Genomic DNA, 22,967 nt, shown 5'->3' on the forward strand with positions numbered 1-22,967 from the left:
ATGGAAAACAAAATCTAACTTTCTGACATTGTCCAAAATAAACGAAACCATCATTAATCCCAGCAACCTTTTAGAAGGTTTCTCATGTTTCTCTGTAGCTAACCAGGAGCCACTGTAGGCCATGGAAAATCACAGCTCATGTCCTGCAAATATACATCTAGTCATCTACGATGACATTCTTTCTAAGCACAGCTTGCAAATCAGTGTGTACAAACAACTAATAGTAGCTTTACTGCTTACATTACTTTGGCTTTTAAAAGAAAGTTTGTACTATTACTTAGAGCTTTTAAAAGAAAATTAAGCTTTAAATGTTCACCCAATTTAATTAACACAATAGGATTAAAACCCATTAGCATAAAGAAACCAAAGATCATGTGCAGACTAATTTTCAGTCATTTTGGACTGCTTGCATTCTGTAAAAGCAACAGACAATGGAAAGAAAATACAAAAGCTGATGTAGGGTAAGAGAAAGGTGTTCCCTTAAGCAGCGTACACTGTGAACCTATGCCAAGTGAAAAGGTTCTTCTGAGCCTAGCATCTCCCTGAGTTGCTCACAGCCAGCCCAATTTTGGCTTCTACAGTGCAAATCTAAAAGTAACGAATTATCACGAATAGCAAACAGCTGCCAGGTTCCTTTTGAGCCCACTCATTCCCTTTCATACCAGAGAAATTCAGTGTGGAGGGTGCACCACCTCTGCCCTTTGGATGGCGTCCCCGGGCCCTCCACCACTCGGTTCCTTCTGATCTGCTCTGCCAACCAATTCCCGCTCCCGTTGCGCATGACAAATTTGTCCAGAAACACCAGCTGGCTCTCTGGCCCGTAGAACCAGTTATAGTTGGAATCTGCAATGGCCACAGTTCTCTGAAACCCTTGGGAAGAAGTGAAAAGGAATGTAAGAAAGAACAAATAAAGGCACAAAGATGTGTTTGTAGAGCATGACTGTGAAGCCAAGCGGTACAAACAGACACAAACAGAGGCAGCCTTTTCAGATGTTTACAGACATACTTGTAAATGAGCCGTAAACAGGCTACACAGGAGAAGTTTTCTACTGCTGTAGCTAACATGAATACTCACCTTTCTTCTTCAGCCTTGGTCTACAGGCATTCAAAGTACTAGTGAAAATGTAAGTAAGGAGTAACATCCCATCCATTTCCTCTCCTCACTCAAATCTGGCAAAGGTAACTTTCTCTTCACAGCTTTCACTTTTCCTAATTCAAACTCTCTACAGCAAGAAAACAGCAGTGCCTCCAAGGATAAAAATCAGCTTCACCCTGAAATGGGTAGCATGAGTACACTTTGCTCTTAGGAACCCCTTTCCAGAAGATGCCTGAGGTTTCATGTGGAGCCAAGGCAATTCCTTGTGTGCCTGGGCTGCGATTCTGAAGCTGTGCTCAGTCCACCCTCCTTACATACACAGCTAAATATGGGGTTCTTAGAGCTAATAAAGTTATCACGGTCTTTCTAAACAGGAATTTGAACAATTTAAGATCCTAGTGAATTACCTTGAAAATAAACAAACAGAAAGCCATCATCAAAAACTCGCAAGGCTGACTGAAACTAAATCTCTTTTGAAAGCTAGAATGGGGTCATCAATATTTATTAACTTATAACTGCTGTTGTATTTGTACGTCTCCATCTTTCAGTCACAAATCTGAGATATTAAATCACACTGCAAGACAAAGAGATGCAGGAAGAGGATAGAAATATTAAAAAGCCTGCAAAATTGACCCCCTAGTGATGTCAGATGAAATTTTGAAGCACTCGGGTTTCTTCCCCCAAAATGATGTTTCTATCTTTTCACTGGTTTTAAAAGACAGAGTTTAATTAACAATAATCTTTAATAAGCAGAGATAAACAAGTATGTCACTGTTTTGACGCATGAAGGGAAAATCCACAGAAAAGTATATTTAAAAAAAAAATCCAAGTAAAACGTTATTTTAAAATTATCCATTTCAAGCATGACGTTTACTGCTGCTTCAAGAATTAGAAGATTCATCTTAATTCACACAAATGACCTACCTGGCAGGACAGTCCTGTACATAAATGCAAAGTGCTGCTTGAGCCAGGGGTGTCCGAAGTGATTGATATCAAAGTGTCTTTGGACGAGAAACATGTACTGAAACAGGGATCTGGTCGTGTAGCTGCCATAAGCCACCCCTTCATAGAGGGAGCCATCTGTGACCTCCTGCAGCAGGACTATGGACTTCTCCATGATTGCCAACACTTGCTTGGTCCACAAGTAAGCTTCCTGAAGGTAGCCTGAAAGAAAAAGATATTGGCAAATCTAATTACAACACCAGAGATCATAGATTATGTCATCTGTACTCTCCCAGTAGCATCCTTTAAAGGAAGGAATCTGCACACCAAAACTCTACAATATAACTTGGTGCTGCATCATCCCTCTAGTTCTAGGGAGAATAGTAAAAAACTATTTGAACACAGCAAAGCAAGGTCAAATGAGCAGGGAAAACCTGTCAAACACGTTTTGCTAATGATGTGGGGCTATGCTTTTGATTTTAAAGGGAAAATTTCCTTAATGCATTCAGGACATGCATGCCAAGACTCTTGCATTTCAAATTAAAGCCATATGAAAACAAACCTTCGGTCCCCACTAGAGGGCTCCAATAATGCAAATATTCCAGGCATTTTTTCACTGGCATGATCATTAGCCTGCAAAGGAGATCCTCAGAGTTTAAAAAATATAAAGGAGTCCACCTTTGAGCTGCAGTTAAGTGACATACTACTGATGCATGCTATATTTTAAGACAATCTCTGTTCTACTTGCTTTTTCATTTTATTGTACAACCTAAAGGGTTATCCAAATAGAATTTCTTCTCGAGAAGTTTTTCATGGTTAATTCCAAATGCAGACTCCACAGTTCAATATCGAATTATTCTACCAACGAGGCTGAGTTTAAGCCTCTAGTCCTAAACAAGTCCTAAACATTTATATTTCTTCTAAAGAAAACACCTTTAAATGTATCACTATTTTGGTCTGCTCTACACAAAGGAGGAGTTAGGAAGAGGTTGCATGAAGTCCTTCTCTGGATTTGTCCACCTTCACCAAGGAACAAGCACAACTATGAAAGCCTCAGCACTGGATTATTAGTGTCAGCTTGACGGGGTGCTGGGACATATAATATAAACAATATTAGAAGGGTTGGAGCAGATGATCCTTGAGGTCCCTTCCAGCCTGACATTCTGTAATTCCATGAAGTGCCTGGACACAGATTTAGCCACTTATTTCTACCACACAGCAGAGTTCAGCTGGCATCATTATACCCTATTACATGGTGTAGCAGTGCCTGCTGAATGAAGCAAGTCTGAGCTATGTTCAAGCCCACTGCTAAGACTGTTCCACATTATTGCCACAATTACTGTATATATTTTCAGCAAAGTGATGAGCAATTCAGACTTCCAACTAGTCAAGGCTGCCAAATCCTGCTTGGTTAACAGAAAGAAAAAAAATTGCAATGTCCAAGTTAAAGAACTAACCTGAATTATTTTTATCTGCTAGCTCTGTGATGAGGAAGGCCTGAGCAACAAGGGCAGGTGGTACTACTTCTACTTACTTTACTCACCATCTTGACACTACTTTATTACTATGATGGAGTTGACAGTACAGCAGTCTGTTGAAATCCATTTATAAATGCTTTCACCCTTGTTTTGCCTTGTGACATTAACAGCCACAAGAGCCAGGTTTTTTACTACTTGCACTAGCAAGAATGCTGTTTTCCACAGTTCAGCACAGTATATTTACCATTGTAATGCATATTCATTCTGGTTACTTAGTTTATATCTAAGCTATAACCCTATACCTTAAGTATATTAAAAGAATAAAAATGTAAGTAGAATAAAAATCTAAGACAGCCCTGTCAGGCTACACAACAAAACAGAAAAGATGTCACCTAAAATTAGTGTATCTGTATTAAATTAGGCCTTACTCAAGTTGCTTTTTTGAGTATCTGAGTGTTTATCTTAACTGCAAAGACCTCAGTATATATGTGTGGCTAGAATTCATTTCAGTTAATTTTTCAGTCCTGTGACAATGTTTGCATATTTTCAAGCTGGCTATTTAGTCTCTGCATGCTTCAAGAGCTGCATAGTTTTTTTTTATTATTAGTTGAAATTTAAACCTTTTGGAAGAAAGGTCTACACAGATACACTGCATTTGCTATGCATCTGATACAGGGAGACTGGAGTGTTTACTCCTTTTCTTCCTCCTTTTTTTTCTCCTGCAGAAAAAGCCTTTCATCTTGGAATAAGAATGTTTAGGAAACTTAAAAAAAAAAAAAAAAAATAAACAAACAAGAAAAACTTTGTTTCAATTTAATTTTTCAAGATATAAAGTTGCTCTATATTGAAAAGAAGAGAGTTTTCATTTAGAAATATAATGTCTGGGTGTTTTGAACATTTGAAGTACCAGCACAAATTTTCAAATTTCCCTCCTAAAAGGCCCCCATCAACTTTATTTGTGATGTTACCATTGCTTGGCAGAAAGCATACGTATAGTCTATACCCTAATGAAAAGCAGTTGTCCTCTCATGAGCTGCCAGACTTCTGCAACAACATAGGCTCAAGGAAGGATGGAATCATAAGGAACTGAGCAAAACCCATGGAAGCAACAATCTGAATCTTTAATTTGTGGAAAGCAAGACAGGGAGAAAGAAAATAACTTCCACATGTACTCTTGCTGCATTTCAGCATATGCACATCACTGACTGTATGTTGTGACACTTAACAAAAAGATGAAAAAACATAGCAGGTGCCACAGTGTTTTGTCATACTTCTTTGGGCATTTGAAAGCTCCAATGGTGTGCAGATGTGCCTTTGCTTGCCAGGGCTGTGTAGTTTGGCAGTGCCATCAGCATCCAGACACTAATTTTTCCTTGACTTCCATCAAGTAGTTCCACTGGGCATCATGTTTTCAGAAAACTTTTAGTAGGTATTAAATAACCATTTGATGAAATACTGATGCATTCTTATAGAAGCAGAGGCTGGCTCCATGACTTCCAGCTGAAGTACCACTGGTGTTTATAGTGAGGATTTCTTATCTGCTCTCTCCCTCTGGCTCTGTGACTTGCATTCTCATTTACACTGTGTATCTCTTTGACAGAGGGAGAGGGACTGCTCTCACAAAAAGCAGCCAAAAGCAACTGGTTAGGTTATACACCTGAGAACTGGGAAGGATGGGCTTAAGTCCTCGGAGTGAAGAAGGAGATGACACCTGGCACAGACACCTCTTGGATAAATTTACAACTCTCTAAGCTCTCTAAGGGAGACAGAAATGTCAGAGGAAATTCCAGGTTATCCTGTGGTCTAGCTCCCAGCTCCCAGCACAGGGTGTTTCTGACTGCTGCCTTTCTCAATGCATTGTGCAAGGGAGAAAAGTGCATTGTTCTTTATTGACAATATACCCTGGAAGACCCTATATTTAAATCAGGCCTGGACAGGCTATACACAAGATGTTTAGTTCTTACAGTGAGGTAAGAATCTCAGAATTGCTTAAATAATTGAATTTATTAACATACGAATATATGGATATATATATATGTTATACCTTGCATAAATGTCCACAGACTTGTGTTTTATTCAGTAAATTTAGCTTTTCTAAGCAGCAAAAGAGCTGTCCTCTCCGTAGCATTTCTATCAGTTACTCAACTTTGCTGCATAAATGGCTGATTGAGTTGATACACTTCAGAAAAACATTCTTATGGTTGAGCACATACCTTGATTCATCAGAACAAGGCTCCCAGCCAGCAGGGCCACACAATTGGTAGGCTGGTGGTTGTGGAGGTACTGGAAACCCCATCCACGTCTGTATGATGTTTCGTACATGTATCCCGAGGCATTGGCAATTACCTCAAGAAATCTCTCCTGTTGAGTCTTGCTAAGATAGCTGTACAAGAAGTCATATGCAGTGGCAAAACCAACTAAGGAGTGAGCAAGAGGGACCTCATCCCATGGGGCATCCTTCACCAGCCTGTCAATAAAGAAAGATGCCAATTAATTCAGTTTCACCTACTTATTTTTCTCCATTATCATACTGTGAAGTGTTTATGGCTTGATGTCTCTGAAGTTAGGCAATTCATGTTGAGTTTTAACCCAGCAGGAAGCTACTTAGCAAGTCTCTGAGACCATTTTTTCCTTCCTAAGTATGGACAATGTTAAAAAAAATTATTAATTTAATTAGATTACATTTTTAGATATTAAAACAGTGCTTGCAACATCCTGGGTTTTGCTAGGAGAAACAGATATGTAGAATAGTGGTTGCACAGAAATGGAATTTATCTGAGACAAGATTCACTTAATATTTGTGAAAAAGTAATACCCCACAGTTTGTACTCTGCCAAAAATCTGTAACAACCTTTGTCCTTTCCAAAGGAGCCAAATGTTGATAAATTCCTGAATGGTGGCAATAGGACTGAAGTTGTATTTAAAACAGGTATAATAAAATAACTCACTATGCTGTGCCTTCATTTCCCAAATGCATTCAAGGAGAGAAGTAGGGATGATGAAATTTACTTCTTCACTACAGTTCAAGTTCACATACTTAGCAGTGTTAAAAAAAAAAAACAACAAAAACCCCAGCTCTTAACAAAAAACAGAGCTAAAATGATGCCACTACTCAAAATTATTTTCTATGAAGTGCCTTCTTGTATCCAATGATTACATTAAACTTAACAAAACAGTAAATTTGTACCAAGAAAATTCATAATGGAGTTGAGAGCAGGGTAGAAAAAATATTTCTCTTAAATCAGGACTGTATTGTGTATCAAAGACTCCAGTTTTGCAGCACTGGCAGTACTTTCAGACCACGATTCTACAGAAAAGGAAATGACAAGGGATATATTGTGCAAAAAAGTCTCTGATAAACTGAACAATCATTAGTTGATCTTATGGTTCTTTTATTTCAGTTTCTTTGCACACTATTTTATATTACAGAAATGAATTTTAAATTGTGGAGATGAGAGTGTCCTACTGCAATCAGTAGAAATAGTTGTGTGCTCCTGAAGATGTGCTTTATAACTTCTATGAAGTTATAAATATGATTTCATCTTAACTTGTAAAAGCAGTAGCGTTAACAAACAGATAAGAAAAAGGACCAAAAGAGCATGATTAAAACTAAAAAATTAAATAATCAAATAATTTTCATTCCGCTACAGAAGCGTTTATTTGCATTCAAAAATGAATGAGACCCATGCAGAAACTGAGCTATTAAAATGATTACAGGGCTGAAGCACTTCTTCTGTGAAGACAGGCTAAAGAAGTTGAGGTTTTTCAGGAGAAAAGGAGGTTTTGAGGCGACCTTCTAGCAACCTTCCAATATCTGAAGGGGGCCAAAAAGAAGCTGGGGTAGGGCTTTTTACACGGCTGGGTAGTGAGAAGCCAAGGGGAAATGGTTTCAAACTTGAAGAGGGGAGATTTGGGTTAGATATTAGGAGGAAATTCTTTAATTTGAGGGTGGTGAGACACTGGCACAGGTTGCCCAAGGAAGCTGTGGCTGCTCCCACCCTGGAAGTGTTCAGGGCCAGGCTGGATGGGGCCTTGAGCAGCCTGCTCTGGTGGGAGATGTCCCTGCCCATCCATGGGCGTTGGAACTGGATGAGCTTTGAGGTCCCTAGCAACCTAAACAATTCTATGATTAGCACCATCAGCATAGGGCACTGCAACTGTGGTAAAAAACATGTACAAGAGAGAAAAATTACCTTTAGATTTTACTTCAATGTATCTAACATCATTAGAAGAGCTCAAATGAATTTGGCATAGTCATAACTGCATGTAAGAAAAGCCTCTGTAGGTTTTTTTAGCTGAATTGCCAACAGTTTTAAATTTTCACTTCTCAGCTTCAGTCCAATCTTTTGCTGAGCAAAGTCCTACATTCATTTTTCCTTTTTTAAAATGAAATCTTTATTTCACATATTTTAAGTTAAATACACGAATGCATTAATGATGGCAGAGTTGGGCTATGGATGGACTTGACAATATTGGGGGCTGTTTCCAACCAGAACATTTCTGTGATTCTGGGGTTCACCACTGAACAGCAGGATTTGACCCTTCTTGTTTTGAACCAAGGCTTTTATTGGACTGGATTATTTTGTTTGCTCAATTTTGATTTCTGGTTAATAGACCAGCATTGACAGAAAATGGTCACAATATTAAGACACTTAAACACTATTAAGACAGACAGCTGTAAGTGTGGCAAGAGGAAACTCTCAAAGCATCAGGAAAAAAAAGAAATTTACTACTCATCTTCTCCACATCCACATGCTATTCTCTGTGGTCATTGTAGAGAACATTTCTCTGTCTATTTTGTCCTTGCTCAAGCACTAAACTTATCAGTGAAGATTTCCAGCCAGCCAGAATAAAGTTTCTTACTTATGTTTTCACTTAATCGTTACGCAAAAAATTAGACCTGTAAGCCAAAACATTTACATACTTTTCCTAGGCACTCATTCTTTCTGCATTTCCAGATAAACTGGATGAAAATATAGCTGAACTTGGCAAGCAACTTTTGACTTTCCCAATTTATTTATACTGAGTCACTGAGGCACAAAACCTGAAAATGAGTTAACTGATTAATTGTCTCTCAGTGAATTCTCTGCAGCTCTATTTCTGCTTCTTCATCTTTCCTTGTAATTTAAAATGCTCTTGAATTGTTGCTAGCCCTATATTTTCAAGTATAGTTGCACTCTACAGCAGTTATATGTAACACCCTGGCACCATGACTGCTGTCAGAAATATTTGACATATGAACATACCTTTGACCAGCTATATCAAGAATCCTATTTCTACAGTATTTAGTTTTGCTCTTCACTAAAACTTAGCACATTCAGAAATCAAGAGTTCATATGGGTTTAGAAAATAGTAACTAAGAATAAACTATATGTCATGGGGGAGAAAAGAACAATGAAAGAGTCTGAGTTAACTTAAAATGTTTAATTCAAAGCTGAGTATCCTTGTAACAACATAGAAGTTGCTAATTTGAATATGCTTAAAGCTACTTCATAATCTTTACATTAAAGATTAATGTGATTTACAGGACTTCATCCTAAGAGGGTTTGACAGTAGAACTGATTAACTTTCATTGTTAAGATCATGATAACTCATGTTTGGTTTCAAATGCAATACTGTATCAAATTCTTTAGTCTAAAAGTGTATATTAGTCTCAATGGCACCACTACCAATAACATGAAAAGCACTCTTCTACATGGCAAGTGTTATAAGTTATGACTGCATTTAGATTGTTAATTTCTTCAGGAAAAAAACCCCAAAACAACAAAACAAAAAAAACCCACAAAAAACTAAGCTAGCTTCAGTGTAAGAAACCTTAGGTATCCTACATGATGGAACAGTTATCCACCTCAGGCTAGGCAAAGTAATTTTTTCATAAATTCCCTCAAATTCTCTTCTGTATAGCAAGTCTTGTATGGAATTTAACAGAGGAGATGCACACAAAAAATAGAGAAAATTAAAGACGATGACTTAAAACCCCTCATTTCTAAACACAGAAAATGGCAGTGAGCATCTGTTCTTAAAATGAAGCTCTCGAAGTAATGACTTTAGCTGATATGAATCAGTGCCACCTCCATTAACTCAGTTTCAGTGGAACCAAGCAATGTACACCAAATAGTGTGGAACATGATTCACAAGAAGAATGGTAAAATATCAAGTATTAAATGCTTTTTGTATCTAAATTAGGCTCTCATTTTTCAAATGGTTTCTAGTGCCAGATTTGGTAAACACCCTGGATAATAAACCGTGGGAAAGCATGGTACCATAGGCCTCTGCTGAACAAATTATGTGAAAAAAGAGTTTTCAGAGCTACCTATTAACTACACTGTTCTGAAATATTGAAGAAAACCTATGTTTTACACTGGAGAACAGCCTCAAGAGTAAAACTTGACATCAGATAGTATGAACCTCAGCTTAGCAATTAACTGTATCTGAAGGTAGCAAGTAACCTTTACCTCAGTGCTGCATTAGCCTCTTTGGTTTTTTAAAAGCATCCCATGTTAAAAAAAATTAAGTAATCCAAAGCAAATAAAGATATCTGTAATGGATTTTTTAGTATAGAGAAACTACTTAGATGCAAACATAAGCACCTTTATCAAAGGTAACTTTTCAAAAAAGTCTAAACCATAGTTTAAAATAACAGCTTAACCATAAATGCATCCTTGTGTATAGTACAAAAAAAGTTTTTTTTACACTTATACACTTATACCTCTACTTGGAAGAGATGTCTATCTGAAAACTTGATAAGGTTTATAAAAGAGCAGAAAATGCTGAATGGGTTTGCTGCCTAATGATCAAACTCCATAAATATCCAAAGCTATATGCATCATCCTGCACAAAGAACTGCTGTCTGGACAAGTTCTGTGAATGGCACAGGGGATATATATGCCTGGGGCATTCTTTTAAATTCTCTTCATCTGTGTCATTAAATACTTTACATATTTAGAGTTTCATACAAATCCTCAATGAAGAAACTGAAAGAAGAAAGAGATCATGGATAAGGTTGGTAGTATGGGCCATAAAGTAATATGGTTCTCCTACATGTGCTGAGAGTTTTAGGTTCTCTGTTTTAGATTTGCCACTTTCTACAATGTAGAATTAATCTGAAGGGGCAATTAAGACCCAGTTCTTTAGTCATCCATCTGTGATGTCAAGAACCATCATGCATGCATGGCATTTTCCAAGGCTGAAAGTGTACATTCCACCTTCACCAAATGCAACTCTGTGCTCTAAATAAGTATACCAATTGTATAAACTTTGGGATGGGAAATATAAATCACTATCAACAACAACAAAACAGTGAAAAATTGTAGCAACATTACCAAGACCTCTCTATTTCTTGACAACATTCCCTAACAATACTGATGTCTCTTCTCTCAGTAGAAATGGTTTTCTGTGTTTCTGTGTCCCACATTACTCTCTAGTAATACCTAAATACTTTACTGAAAACAGAAGTATTATAATTTCTCTAAAAATATAAGCCAACAGGGAAAAAACACTCTTTGCCAAATTTAAGGCAGGATTTAAACCAATCTCTGACACTTAAGTGCACTGATCACGGCCTGCAGGATGTTTAGAACTGCTTTGCCTTTACTTTGTATCTAGTTCTTAAAAACAAACTGAAGTAAACAGGAAGATAATACTCCCTCACTTGAGACAAAGAATACTCTTCCAGGCAGTGTGAGATCTGATTTCAAGCCTCTGTGTCAGTAAGTAATATGGCATCACTGCATGCACAATGAAGCAATAAGCATATTCTGACATGTATGTTACTCAAGTAATCCACATCCTGAAGCTGAATGCTCTCAGTTTTCCCAGAACAAACTACTCACTGAAGAGTAATCCTTGGAGTCTGAGGGCAGATGAACCTAATGACTGAAGGCACCATGTCAGTACCTCATCCTCAGTACTGAAACTCTCACGAAGAGGATGCAAAGGACCTGAGGCATGGCTCTTTCTAAAGGCTTGCAGATGAAAAGTAGCTCAAGGGCAGCCCTCTAGTGCATTTCAATGCAATCCACCTAAGGCACGGTAGCTAGCGAATGGCATGGTTGAGTTTCATGCACATTAAATGTTAAGTGTGGATGCAAATGTGGCATGTAATGGTTACAGCTGGCTTCCTGATCCTGAAATCTGCTGTGTTACTGCATAGTCTTCCCAATGCCAATGCCCTGGTGTTCTGCAGACCCTTGCTATTGCTCTGGCCTATTGCTGGGGAAGGAGATACAGCTTTAAACCTCCCACCAGGCAAAGAAGAGAGATCCTCTTCCATGGCCAAAGGAAGTAAGTATACATACAAAGAGGGAATATACCTACCAAAGGGAATGAGACCACCAACATTTATTTTATGAACTAAATTTCCCGTATTTTTCATACAAAGCCTCCAAAACAAAATATTTTCTTGCGCTCAAATGGAATACTTTCTTAGCTAATGGAACAGTATCTTTTTGTTTTGGAGAGTGAAAATAAACTCCTTGAAAAAAAACTGTTTATTCACAAACAGCCTTTCAGCCTTCACCCTTTCAGCATTTTTCTAGTTGTCTGCCAAAACAAAAACCTCATTATCTGCACAACCTAAGTGCTCAGTCATTTACAACAAAAATATCTTTGAAAAATTCATGATTTTACATGTCTGGTGTCCAAAGTAAAAGATGACAAGTTTGCCTCTATCCTTTTAACAGTTGTGTGCCAGCAGCAGCCCCTCAGACATGCTCATGTTTCTTGTAGCTCAGTTCACAACAAGACAGGCAAAGTAGTGGTTAAATCTAAAGGACTACATTGATATCAATATGGGAAGAAACAGCATACAGACAGCATTTTTCATAAGTTTTAAAAGCTTCCTAAAAAGTAGGGTAGGTGTTGGAAGAGACAACTAAAACTTTACTCCTATGGAAACCTTAATCTACTTTCTATCCTCTTTGTTTTCCCCATAGGTCTATAATCATCACTCTGCCGCTTCTAAAGCTTTTTTCAGATCCTCTTTTGTTTTTGGCTTTGATCACGAGAGAGTTCTTTTCAAACTGGTCTGGCTCTGAGTATCAATCATGATCTTTCTGTGCTGACACACCAAAAAAGATCTGTTTCTATTCTAGTGGTTCTCAGTGCCCTACTGAGATAGAGAAATTTGGTTGTGTGATTATTTCAACAGATTAGCTGTTGTAGCAAATTTTTATATCAAGCATGTCACAAAGTGAGCTCCCTGTAGCTACCACAGAACTTCATCACCAATTTTTCTCCTAGAGAAACCATAAATTAAAAAACAAAGATATAAAAGAAACTCTTTAAAATCCAGCTAGTAATTTAATTTCACAGTCGTGCACATTTTCTATTTTTAAATGCTACATATGAAAAAGATAAAAAACAGCATGAGGGTTTGATGTTTCACTTACTAACATAATATATATTCCAGACGCCAAATTCATCCTCCTCCCCTTCCTTTTCTTTTTCTTCCTCCCTGTAGGAGACTATCTTAGTATCACCCAAGACTCTCTTATACTAACTTCTATGCCACAGTCTTATAAAATGCCAAGTTTTCTTTGAATGTGACTGACTGCTGGTTGATTATTGGGAGTCAAACAGATGTTCTAAATTTGTGGTGTCAGCACAGAGATGCTCTTTATTTCAACTTTGCACATGCAAATTTATTTTAGTTCTACATTTACCTTCAAATTTCTATTTTTATATTCACATATTTTTACTATCTGGATGCTAACAGCAATGGTCCCGTAGTACGCTCAGTACTTTTAATAAAAGCCTTCGACAGAAGGCTATAGGATTGCTGGTTAATGAGAAATAGCAGAAGGGTCACAGAATAGCTATACTGAAGCTTCCCAGTAGCATCTCCTTACTTGCTGCTATTTCCTTGGAATGTTTGCACACACTCAACAGCAATTATCTCCCCTGTGAAACCCATGGAGCCAGGCTTACTGTCAAATCCTACACCTTGTCTCAACCATGTGCAAAAAAAACCAACAGAAATCCCTTGTCTGGCAATTGCAAAAGCAGGGACATCTCTCACACTATAGAAAGGGTGCAGAATTTGTGAATTTCTAAGGCATTTGTTTAGGAAGTGGGTTTAGTAAAGAAGAGTTTTTTTCACTGCTTTGTCCAAATCCCAGAATCTGACTGGACTCTTATTTCTGCACAACGTGTGACTTCAATGACATCACTGTGCTTGGTGCGGGAACAGGCAGAGGCAGCATATGGAAAGAATCAGGAGTACAGATCCCTCCGGCCAAAAACGCACTTCTGGTGGGGAGTGCTCCAGGGGCCAGTCAGAGATAACATGCCAGAAAATGCATCTATATCATCTGTTCTCTGCAAAATAAGATAATGCAGCTTAAACAGAAGGACAAACTTTCCCAAAGTTCGGAAATACCGCATCTAGTATCAGGAAAACCAAGCAAGTTATTTAACATCAGCTTTTTAATTTTTACAGGAAAAACATTAATCTATTTTCATTGAAATATTAATGCACTAGATTTCCCTGCTCTTCCTAGTCTCTAAAAAGGTTGCCAGTTCCCACATAATTTTGGGTGATTGCTATAGTTAGCTATTAGCTATTGCTCTTCTGTTTATTTTAAAAATGTAATCCTACTCCAGGATGTAGCAATTACGGATGCTCTGTTATGAGCAGCATGCCTATCAACACCAGTTGTTATGACAAACAGCTCCAGCTCTGCTAGCCTATATGAATGGGAGTTCAATTTAGAGTGTACTTCATTACATGATACCAAATGACTATGTGGTAATTGATGGGTAAAGACAAAAGTTCTTAGTTACATGCCCCTTCCATGTGTGTATCAAATATCACTAGACTACCTCATAATTCTGAACCCTATTTTTGTTTACTGAGGATTCTCAGTAATGTAAAGATGAAATTTAAAATGTCAGTCTCCTCGTCTCCTGACATGCTCATACAAATGACATTTTAAACTATTTATCTTATCAAGCTACTGCATGCATTACCAAAATACACTAGTTTTCTGATAAGGCTTAAACTTTATTTAATATCTCCACGAAAATTACAGGAAACTCATCCAACTGCAGCTGTCTTTTTTTATTTTAGAGTCAATGCCACATCAGCAGAAGTCAAATGAAACCCAGACTCTTGAAAGAATAAAACTTCCAGCAAGGAATCTATGTAACAGCCAGATTTAACTTTCCACTACATGTTGATGAATCTGTCAGTGATAAAGACATTTTAGGGGCAATTTATCTAACAGTTTAGGCACCTACATTATAGAAGTGTAGGGAGAGAAAACTTCCTCTGATTCACTTATCTCACTGATGCCTCTGGATAAGCCCTCTTTACTGATGACATAAGCAAATGAGTGTCCTAATATTCAAGGCTCCAAACTTGAGCAGCATCAAACCTGTTCCTTCCTTCCACCCTCCTAAGCAGAACATGTGTAACCTCAATAATTTAATAAGGATAACATTCATACTGTACCACCCAGAATTAGATTTACCCCAAAGTCTGAGGGAAACTAAACATGCCTAAAGAGACTAAACAACTTTTTTGTTTGTTTGTTTTAAATAATTTCATTACCGTGATATTGCCAGAACAGTTAATGTACAGTCTTAGGCATTGCTTCAGATTGCATAAAATCTAAATGCCTGCAAGTAGTGACCAGGCAACAATTCTTCTATTTTGCCATGTTTGCTCTCTTAGTCTTGTTCTAAGTGAAGAAGTGTGTGCAATAATATGTTGTGGTGGCACTTTCTCATCGAGGAAAAACAGATCTAGGTAATCTGTCTGTCAACTCTTTCACCTTCTGAACCTGCTGACCTACTTGAGCAAAGCCAGAGAGCAGTACATGCCTTAGGTATGTTACATTCCAACGTGAAATCTAGGAAAATAATTGTTGGAAAAGGGAGAGGGTTCTGTATTACTGCCCTCACTGAGGAAGACATAGTTCCCAGGGTAAAAACAAAAATTGTAAACCAGATTCATGTTTCTGTGGCAGCATTTGGAAGGCTGTTCACTTGGAGGTTGGAGGTTACACAAAGGGTAGCTTAGCCCAGCCCTATTACTGATATTCCTGATTTCCCCCTCGACTCCCTTACTGAATGCACTGTACACAATTGCCTTGCAAAGCAGAGAACCTTAATTAAGTAGGAATTGTTTGCTGGACATAGCTACATCAGAAGAGAAAGATGAGAAAAGCATTTTTCACTAAGGTGATGCAAGATACTTGCTTGAGAAAAATGGTAGTTTTGGGGAAGTAAATATTATCAAACCCAAGTGGAAATAGGATATCTGCTCAGTTCTGATTGGTATCTGGTCACCTGGGACAAAAGAAGGCATTGTGGTAATGAACAGAGGAACAACAATTATTCCAGGACAGTAATCACAAGATACAAGAAATTGAAATGAGGTTACTGAGACAGCGAATGAAATGCAGGAAAATGAGGAAGACAGAGACAAGTAATGGCCATTATTTAAAAAATCACTTGCACCTCTTTCTTACTCCAGTAAAACAGATGGCCACATAACAATGTGTTTACCCAAAGCAAGTTAAAAAGACAGCAAACAATGAAATTCAGATGAAGATGTTGAATTTGGAGCAAGCCTGTAGGTCTTGTTGGAGATGGTTTCACATCCTTGGATACCCCTCTTTACAGATGTGTTCTGCTGCCACCATACCAAGAGAAAGATCTTCCTTCAGGCTGCCTCTGAAGGTAAGGCTGAAGGTTTGTATTGCTATGCTTCTGTGGAAGATTTTGGAAATAATCACCGTCCTGCTATGCCACTATTTTTCCCAACTCTCTTGTGTGCTCTTTTTCATGATATGCAAAGCTACTTGGGCCCAGTGTGTCCCTTCTCTCTCTTGCTACTTCTTTTGTTCTAGCTCCTGTGACTTGGTGGCATTCACCACTTCAATACCTGGTATAAGAGGACCCCAATACTGTAATGCCTGTTAAGTCATGGCTCTCAGCAGGATATGGATCCCAAGTTATGCTAGCTCAAATCCAGCTTACTTCCAGTGACAGTCCATGGATGGGTGACATTTATAGGATGCTACTAGTTGGTCTTAACCAACTAGTAGGGAAGACTAGTAGGGAATAGTAGTTGGAACAATTAATACTGTTTGAAGAGCTAATGCTTCCTCTTGTCTTGACTTAAACCTGACTCAAGACTTCTGCTGAGCTTCTGCTGCCATGGAGGACAGCGACTGCCAGTGAGGGGACTGGTGCTCCATCTCAGCTCCATCTCATTGCCCTTGGCAGAAGCTACTGTCCTGTAAAAGACCACTGTCCATCCTCAGACCTCCCCATTGTGGCAGCAACCCCTGGGGCACAGTCAGCAAGATGAACTGAGCAGGGCGACTGCTGCTGGAGGCTATTGAAAAGGACTTCAGGGTCCGAATTTCTAGACTCACCCACACAGTGAGAAGACTAACTTCTGTCCCCACAGAACACTGTGACACTGTGGGGGCTGAGTAACTTCTGTGTGACACCTTATATGCAGGTGAAGTTAAATCAGTAGGGGTCATCAAACTGCCAGTTACCCAGTTACAGTAATCAGATGGACAACTGCTTTTATCACACTATAGTATGTCTTAAGGAGAGGTCCAAGAACCACACAGCAAAGCAGAGCTGGAAGTGTGAACTGAAGCTCAGATGTTAAATCATTCAGAAGTCACTTGGCTGCAGAAGCTCAGAGTCCCTTTTACCTACACTAAATTATAGCTTTCTCATAGGTCCCCATTTCCTGAATTATTCCTAAGGAAGAATTAGCCAAAAGAAATTGTATAAGTCAGGAAAAAAGAAAAAGGATATTAAAAAAATAACACTTTCAGTACTTCTCACCACAAATCAGATATAAAACCCTGGCTTCTGATTGGAGACAGGTTTGGATTTTTTTTTTATTTTTTTTTTTCTTCACAGGGGTTAGGTTGGTGAACAAAGGGCCACACTCCTTCTTTCAGCATTAATTTGCAACAGGGTAAGTCTAGTAAAGGTGAAAATCTGTGTAGTACTGCTGGTCCAGAGGAGCATAAAAGCATTAAGCAAGTGAGTCACTATTAAAGTGAACATTAAAACAACTGAAATAACTCAAGAAATTCACTCATGCACTCACTCCTCCAACTGAAAGCAATTTATGCAGTAGGAACAACTTAAAAAAAAAAAAAAGACAAAAATCTACCAACTAGGCTGAGCTGCCATCCTCTCCATGTAATCCTTCGCCATGTTGATGGCCTCGATGTTCTCAGGGTAGAGCACACAGAACATTGCCAAGGCCCCAAGGTTGTTGCCATAAATTTCATTCCACCGAGCGCCGAACTCCTTCGGGTCCCAGGGAGGAAGGTACTCCAGGGGATTCGACAGCATTGTTTGCACTGCCTCCATCAGACGAGCTGCAATGTGCCGGTGCGTGGTAGCAGCCTGGAGACGTAGAGCCTCCACATCTCCTTTGGAGAAGTAGATCATGGGGTAGCTGTCGTAGTTGGCACTGACAAAGGGAACCATCACGTTCGGGTCCTCCCCGGCGCCGCAGGCGAAGGCAAAGCAAACCGCGTGTATGAAAAACACACTTGGGGCACCCCGTGTGTGAGTCCTCATCGTGGCATCAGATCTCCAAGTCTCAGTGGCAGCCAAACCATCTTTGAAATATCCTACAGCAGATAGATGCAAAAGAGCGAGTTAGAAAACGAATCTGTGAGACACTGCAATTCAGGATGCTCTCTAGGAAACACGAGTCCACCTAGATTTAAAGAAACCCACATATCATCCAGGTGGCTTTCAAATATTTTCTGTACGAATACTTCAGATAAAATGCACACTGAGCAATTCATCCTAAGGAAAAAACTGTACACTCTGAAGAAGGCCCCTCCCTCCCACATCTTTGCCTCCAGCAGCTGACCCAAGGCGTAGCACACTGACAGCTCTTGTACTCGAGATTTCAAATAATTGCAAGGAGGCTTCATAAGGAGTAGCGCTGACGGTACTGGCAAGAGGAGAAGGAAGGGAGGGAGGAGGAAAGGGGAGAGTCAAGGAGCTTGTGCTGGCGGCAGCCAGGCCTGCGTGCTGCCTTGGCTGATGTTAGCAGCTGGAAAAGGAAGGATGAGGAATGCTGGAGGTTTGTGCTGGGGTCATTTTATACTGCGCTGCTCGAGGCCTCCGGTGCTGACACGTCCTCATTTTCAAAAGAGAAAAAAACCAGTACAATAAAAAACTAACACCAAGACAGAAAGAAAAAAGAGAAAGTGGCAGACCCTTTGAAGAACAGCTGAAATACCCTGCCTTTTGAGTTTTTGCTTTTTTTTTTTTTTTTTTTTTTAAGGGCCTCTCCATTTTGCATGTGGAAATGTACTGCCAGCTACCAAGAAGGCTGAATGTTGAATTAAAGCACATATTTTCCTACATACATGACTTCAGAAAATGTGCTCAAATAGCCAATCTGTCCAGAGGTTAAATGCAAGTATTTAAACATAGTAAGTTACATCGTAAAAATTACCAACGCTTTAGCCTGAAGTCTCAGATAAAACACGGCCAGGATCCCCCCGAGGAAAGCCAGCAAATTCCTAGAATTCTTGTGAGGGGAAAGGTTACAGAAAGCAAACCCAAGAGGGACAGTTTTATGTAAATAATGAACAGTAGTATTCAATTATTAAAAGGAGAGAGACAGAAGGAAAGAAAACCTAAAATCAAATATGAATTTTTTTTTCCATGGAAAACCCATTCCATAGGCTTCAGTCATAAAACACATAAGAAGCTGAAATACAAAGCCACCTTTTATTTCTTCCCACAGCTCCCTAACTATAGGTATTAATATTTTCTAAACTGAAACTCAGGCATCTGAAACATTTTTTAACAGACCTACACCCTGATTTAACAATGGCATTGATACGCGCATAGACAATGAGACAGCCTTCATAGATTGGGTGCCATAGATTGGGTTACTGGACCCTCTACGTGCTTGTGTTCAGCTTTTAAAATTAATCTGGGAGCAAGCATCTTTGGCCAAGAAGTAAACATCTTTCCTTGTTCATTCCTGCCTAGGGTAAAAAGAACCTGCACTCTGTAACTAAGTTTATATATTAAAGCACATAGAATAATTGCTTTAGCAGAGTGTAAAAGAAGATGGTGTTTCGGTAGTATTTTAATGTATTTTGCAAGTATGCTTTGCCCTTTTTTGGATGTAAACCAGTCATTATAGGACACAATACGCAGATCTTAGGGTGGTTTACTTGGTAATACTTTCACAATATCTACTAAGTCTCTCACTACATACACACCTTTAAAGAAACATGCACTGTAGTTTATCTAAGCATACTTAAGTCTGCTCATATTCTCATCTAAATATAAGGAAACCATACAAACTATATAGCCGTATATTTTTAAAGGAAGGAGGTAAGACCATTATACTTGAAACACTATATAATTTTTTAACTGTTGGACAGAACTGCTTTTTCATAATTAAAAAAAAGGACACCACAGTTGGTATTTTTAAAAAGCCTCTATGACCCTTTTGAGATGGGGGCAGAGAAAAGAACCTAAAAAAAGAAAAGAATCTGAAAAAAATTTAAAAATTACTGTAAGAATAAGGCATATATATAAATTTAGGGATCATTTTAAGAGTTCCCTGAATTAGTGTCTTTCTGACCAGAGATTAGGGAACATACTGTAAGGTTTGGCAGAACTCCTCCTTTGTAAATCTGGACACACATTTCCCAGCATGTCACCATCACAAACAACATCCATTGCTCTCTGAAATTCATAGTTGGTATTGTAAGAATTCAATAACCCCCTTCATTCTCTCCCCTCATCCACGTGTGCATTAATAGAGAAGGTAAACCCTTTTTTAACTTTGTACATGAGAAGCAGGCACCATACCACACTGTTCACACTAATGACTGCATAACTGGAAAACCAATCTATATTATATTCACAGCCAACATACTCAGAGTCCAGATCTGGAAGACAGTGAATAGGGAGTGACAAAAGCAGATCTACAAAGTTATCCTAAAGTTATCCTTGGCTAAACCACACTGACACCCTTCTTATGATAGGAAGACAATGCAGACTGTCCCACAACCTTGCAGGGCTCAGCCTGCTGTGACTGATGGATGGGAGGAGGCAGCAAGAGAGGACCTCACTTTCCTTTCCATGCAAACCTCATGGAGGCAACCAGCCACAACCAGATGGAGAGAATCACCACTATGAGGCCCCAGGATGTTATGGCTATGGCTATGGCTCAAACTGTGCTACAGAGAGTGATGAGAGAGACAAAATGTTCCACATTTGCTCATCCATGATGCCATGATGTAAAAGCGGGACAAGAAAAAGTAATAATGAAAACAATCACAAAGCTTCAAATAGAATAAACGCATGGATTTGAATTACTATCACCTAGATAGTAAGGAAATACAAACAGGATGGTTCTGGATACCAACCAGCCCTGCAGGGACTTCAGATGGCAGAACTGCCTTCAACCATGCACACCATCAGACACCTTGCTGACTAGGACTAGACCTGACCACACACTTCATTGACTGGTCCAGGTGGCTCCATAGGGCTAATGGGCATGATCACCATCCCTCAGACCAGCAGCTGCTTTGTTTCTAAACTGGTTAATAAAGATAAAACCACTTGAAAAAGAATCAAGGCACCTTCAGCAGAAAAACGTGACCAAAAAATTTAATATTTAGGGGCTATTAAAAATTCATTACAATGTTATATATGTACCTCTGTATATATATATATACACATATATATATATATATATTTATAAACAAGCCAAAAAAAAAACCAAAAAACCCCAACACTGAAGCCAAATGCCTATTCAACTGTGTTAACTATAACTTGATGTTTCCTTAGTTAACTTACTTGCATACTGAAAGCTAAAGAAGCACATAGCACAGTTTGAAAACATACATACAAACCTCGATTATCTGTACAGCTTAGCTGGAACCAGACATGCATAGATAACTGGCTGCATAAGCTCTAACTTCCTAGTTCTAAATGAAACTGCTACAAGTTTGTTTTATACAAAGGACTCAAAAGAACAGGAGCTTGGGCTTTCTGATCACTTAAATTGCACTCACAATACCAGTTTTTAAAGTTAAAAAATTTTCTTACTGTCATATTACATTGTATTATAACCATCCACATTTTCCAAGAAAAACGTTGCTAAGTAACTCAAACTTTTATGAAAACTAGAGAGGTATTATTCAGTTTGGAAACCAGGACATGATAAAGTATTAAAAATCAAAACGAGAGTGAAGGATGCTTATGTAAGTAAATGCTAATGTGCAATGTTGTCTGAAAAGTCTATCACTTATTCCTAGATTGAAAGAGCATTTGCCATGATTTCCACTCCACTGTAAACAGAAACAAACAGTTAAGCACATCAATTAATGCCTGAAAAAAACAGACTAAATCATAACTATTGCAGTTCTCCCTATCAGCCTCAATGAGTAAATGTTCAACTGCAGTAAAAAAAAAACAAAACCAACAAACCATTTTGTAAAATTGATGCCAGTAACTGAACTGGACATTAATCTATAGAGATAAACTCACCAAGTACACTTAGTTTGATAAACTATTTAAAGGAAAAGAAAGGCCCTGTTCCACTTGTGCATGGAAATGCCATTCCAGCAGTGGAAGAAGGAGAGTGGAGAGGGGTGAGGAAAGGACAGCACTGTGAGTACCCTTAGCCAAAACAGCTACTCTTCAGTCTCCCTGTGGACCACTACAAAAATAGAATGGTAATTCTGTCAATTTCATGTTGAACAACAGTGTCACTCTAGTCCCATCATGAATTGCATTATATGATCACTGTGTTGAGACATTCAAAAGTACCAGCACTAAAATAAAATAACCAAGTTTAGTGCCCAATAGTAAAACAGGTAAGACAGTCAAAGATATTTTAACAAGAAATGGTCAACCACCACCAACAGCTGCTGCCATACTGATATCATCTAACAGGGGAGAAAAGCCATGTTTTGTAAGTACTCTTCCTTGGCTCTCTGTCCAAATACCTCAAATCATTAGCAAAGCTTTTCATACACATTGCAAATTACTTTGTTGCTGATAAAGGAGCAGAATCTCTAAACTGAACTAATCAGTTTGGAACAGTTGATTTAAAATCATGATGCTTACATCAGCTGAAGAGTTATTTGCCCAGCAATGTCAGTTTTACCACTGATCTAAATATTTTGCAAATGTATTTAAAAAAGGGAGAGCAATTGAGTCTTCTGACCAAATCCAATGACATTTAGGGACTGAATAATGCAGGGTAAGTCCACAAAAAACAGAGAGGTGAAAAGGTCAATGAAGACTAATTCCCATATGTTTTGCCTGTATGAGTCAGTTCCTACTGATTTACAGAAATGTATCTGATGCAGGAAAATTAGGCAGCAAGCAGAGTGGGACCAAGAAAAGTATGAACTTATCTTTTTACTATAACAATCACAATAAATCTACTGACCAAGCTGTATAGT

At 38.6% G+C, this 22,967-nt stretch overlaps 1 protein-coding gene across 3 annotated transcripts in view; it reads right to left on the reverse strand.

The window, feature by feature from the left end:
• The window catches only part of DSE (dermatan sulfate epimerase), a 39,082-nt gene that overhangs the window by 9,054 nt on the left and 7,061 nt on the right, over nucleotides 1–22,967 (reverse strand). For 2 of the 3 annotated variants that reach the window (XM_071741103.1, XM_071741102.1), the window contains 4 exons: nucleotides 17,669–18,137; nucleotides 5,730–5,983; nucleotides 2,021–2,260; nucleotides 663–870 (listed from right to left, as the gene is read on the reverse strand). In XM_071741103.1, the coding sequence (XP_071597204.1) occupies nucleotides 663–870; nucleotides 2,021–2,260; nucleotides 5,730–5,983; nucleotides 17,669–18,084 (1,118 nt within the window). In that variant the 5' untranslated portion in view covers nucleotides 18,085–18,137. Of the gene's footprint in view, nucleotides 1–662; nucleotides 871–2,020; nucleotides 2,261–5,729; nucleotides 5,984–17,668; nucleotides 18,138–22,967 lie in introns of those variants that run through there. The other variant, XM_071741104.1, reaches the window with a different exon arrangement.

Source organism: Heliangelus exortis, chromosome 3 (genome assembly GCF_036169615.1).
Source record: "Heliangelus exortis chromosome 3, bHelExo1.hap1, whole genome shotgun sequence".
Lineage (NCBI taxonomy): Eukaryota > Metazoa > Chordata > Aves > Apodiformes > Trochilidae > Heliangelus > Heliangelus exortis.